At 40.3% G+C, this 2,792-nt stretch overlaps 1 protein-coding gene across 1 annotated transcript in view; it reads left to right on the top strand.

Annotated features, from left to right (window-relative positions):
- Positions 1-2,792, top strand: part of AGO4 (argonaute RISC catalytic component 4) — a 32,454-nt gene that overhangs the window by 13,480 nt on the left and 16,182 nt on the right. The window contains exon 12 of the mRNA XM_008585461.1: positions 1,058-1,217. Coding sequence (XP_008583683.1) covers positions 1,058-1,217 — 160 coding nt within the window. The remainder of the gene's footprint in view (positions 1-1,057; positions 1,218-2,792) is intronic.

The raw sequence follows: 2,792 nt of genomic DNA on the forward strand, positions 1-2,792 counted from the left end.
GCACCGGTCATCCCTATATAGGATCCGAACCCGCAGCGGGAGCGCTGCTGCGCTCCCAGCGCCACACTCTCCCGAGTGCGCCACGGGCTCGGCCCTGCTCCTGTTTTGTGTCCACTGAGGGTAGACTGCGGGAGCGCTGCTGCGCTCCCAGTGCCACACTCTCCCGAGTGCGCCACGGGCTCGGCCCTGCTCCTGTTTTGTGTCCACTGAGGGTAGACTGCGGGCCTCTGCTCTGTGTCATCATGTCATCTCCCCTCCAGGACATAGCTTGGCAGAGCAGCCACTATTTGGAATGTTGCTGGCCCTGTACTCTCTTTTCTCTCTGCAACTTTTTGGCCACAACTAGACACATGGCCTTACTCAACCTGTGTGGAGGCAGTGAATATGGGGACAGGAAATACAGTATAATCCATCCATAGTCCCGGAAGCTGGGAGAACTGGAATGTTTGGTGAAAAGCACTTTGGAATATCAGGGTTGGGGCGCCTGCCACTTCTAGAAGAGGATCTGCATAGTTTGTATCTATTCAAAGAAGAATGATACAAAGTTCTTTTGGCTATCATCTAAGTAAACGATGTAGGAACTACAAGCCAGCCATTTAAGCTTTATATCTTCAACCGTCTCTATTTGCTTCTTTTGTTACCTTCTGTTTATCTCTAGTGTTTAGAGAGAAAGAAAGGAAAAACTTTTTTTAATTCAAAGAGCTGGGGCATGTACTGAGAGGGAGGAGCTGAGCAGGTTGATTCCTTGGCCAGACCAGTCATGTGCAAAGAAGAACCTTAAGGGACTGCGCAAGTAGTGGCAGGCAGCTCCAAAGAATAGAGAAAGCAGGCTGGCTTCAAGGCCTGCAGGAGGGGAGAAAAGGAGAGGGGGGAGAGCCTATCCAACAGGGGAAAAAGTTGCCTTGGGGTTTAGCACATGACAGGACCGACACATGAAAAACATCTAGCACAGTATACAGTACATAGTAGGTGTTCTCTAAAGTTAATGTTTTCTTTTTTTAAACTCTTAGTAATTAAGAGATTATTTAAACATTAATTAATTAACTTATTTTTGTAGCTGAGGTGAAACGTGTTGGAGATACCCTTCTAGGTATGGCCACACAGTGTGTCCAGGTAAAAAATGTAGTGAAGACATCACCCCAAACCCTTTCCAACCTTTGCCTGAAGATAAATGCAAAACTTGGAGGAATTAACAATGTGCTTGTACCACATCAAAGGTAAGATTCCAAATTCTGTTTTTCTCACTTTTGTTTAAGATCTAACTTACATTATTTATGGTAAAGCACACAAATCTCAAATATATATCTTGATTACTTTTTCTTATATATGTATACACCCGTGTACTTATCACTTAGGTTAAGATATAGAATGTTTCCAGCATCCCATCAGGCTTCCTTGTGGCCCCTCCAAATAGATAACCCCAAAAGGCAACCACTATTGTAACTCTATCACCATAGATTAGTTTAGCCTGTTTTTGAACTTCATATACATAAAATCAAACATTTGTACTATTTTGTGTCTATCTTCTTTTGCCCAACATTATATCTATCAGATTCATTTATGTCGTTGCATTTAGTAGTAATTTATTCTTTTTCATTGTTGTGTTTTATTTTATTACATGAATAAGCCACTCAATTTTCAAATATTCTTCCATTGATGGATATTCTTGTACATTCAGTGTACAATTCTACATTTTTGGTGGACATACATACTCTTTCTCTTGTGTGGAATTCCAGGAGTGGAATTGCTGAGTTAGACAATACTTATAAAGAATACATATATTTAGCATTAATAGATACAGTCAAATAGTTTTTCAAAGTGGTTGTACTAATTTACATTTCTACTGAGAGTTTTAGTTGTTCCGTATCCTCACCAACACTTGGCAGTATCAGTCCTTTTAATTTTAGCCATTTTGGTTGGGAGTCATAGTATCTCATTATGGTTTTATATATGTATTTTTCTCCCAAAGATTTTGTTGTGGCATCATTATGGTTTTAATTTGGTTTCCCCTGATGACTAATGACGTTAAGCACATTTTCATCTGCTTATTGGCCATTTGAATATCTTCTTTTGTGATGGTCCTGTTCAGTCCTTTGTCCATTTTTTATGTTGGATTGTGAGTCTTTTTTATTAATTTGTAGTAGTTCTTTGTGGTTTCTGGATATATGTCCTTGATAGGATGTAGGTATTGTAAATATCTTCTACTCTGTGTTTTGCCTTTTCACTCTCCTAAATAGTGGCTTTTGATGAACAGAAGCTCTTTATGCTAATGAGATTGAGTTTATTCAATCTTATTATGTCCTACTAAGAAACCTCGTGTCCCCTTTTAGATTTTTTGTTTAGATTTGAATTTGTCAAATTGATTCTAGAGTAACCAAACATGAAGGCAAGACAGTGATGTTATAGACAAAGTGCTGGCTTGGAGTTGGGAGATTTGAGTATTGCTACTCACGTGAATTTTTAATATTTCTGGGCCTTAGTTCCTTGTCTATCAAGATAATGATATCTGCCTTGTCAACTCTAAAATGTTGTTTTTGTGTGAAATCCCATATGTGAAAGTGATTTGAGAAGTTAAACTTAGGGTTGTGGTATTAGTCATTGCCATACTTGAGAAGAAATGAAATTTAGTAGGGCCAGCCCATGGCTCACTTGGGAGAGTGTGGTGCTGATAACACCAAGGCCATGGGTTCGGGTCCCTGTATAGGGATGGCCGGTTAGCTCACTTGGGAGAGTGTGGTGCTGATAACACCAAGGCCATGGGTTCGGGTCCCTGTATAGGGATGGCCGGTTAG

This window comes from Galeopterus variegatus, unplaced genomic scaffold (assembly GCF_000696425.1).
Source record: "Galeopterus variegatus unplaced genomic scaffold, G_variegatus-3.0.2 Scaffold106, whole genome shotgun sequence".
In the NCBI taxonomy this organism is placed as follows: domain Eukaryota; kingdom Metazoa; phylum Chordata; class Mammalia; order Dermoptera; family Cynocephalidae; genus Galeopterus; species Galeopterus variegatus.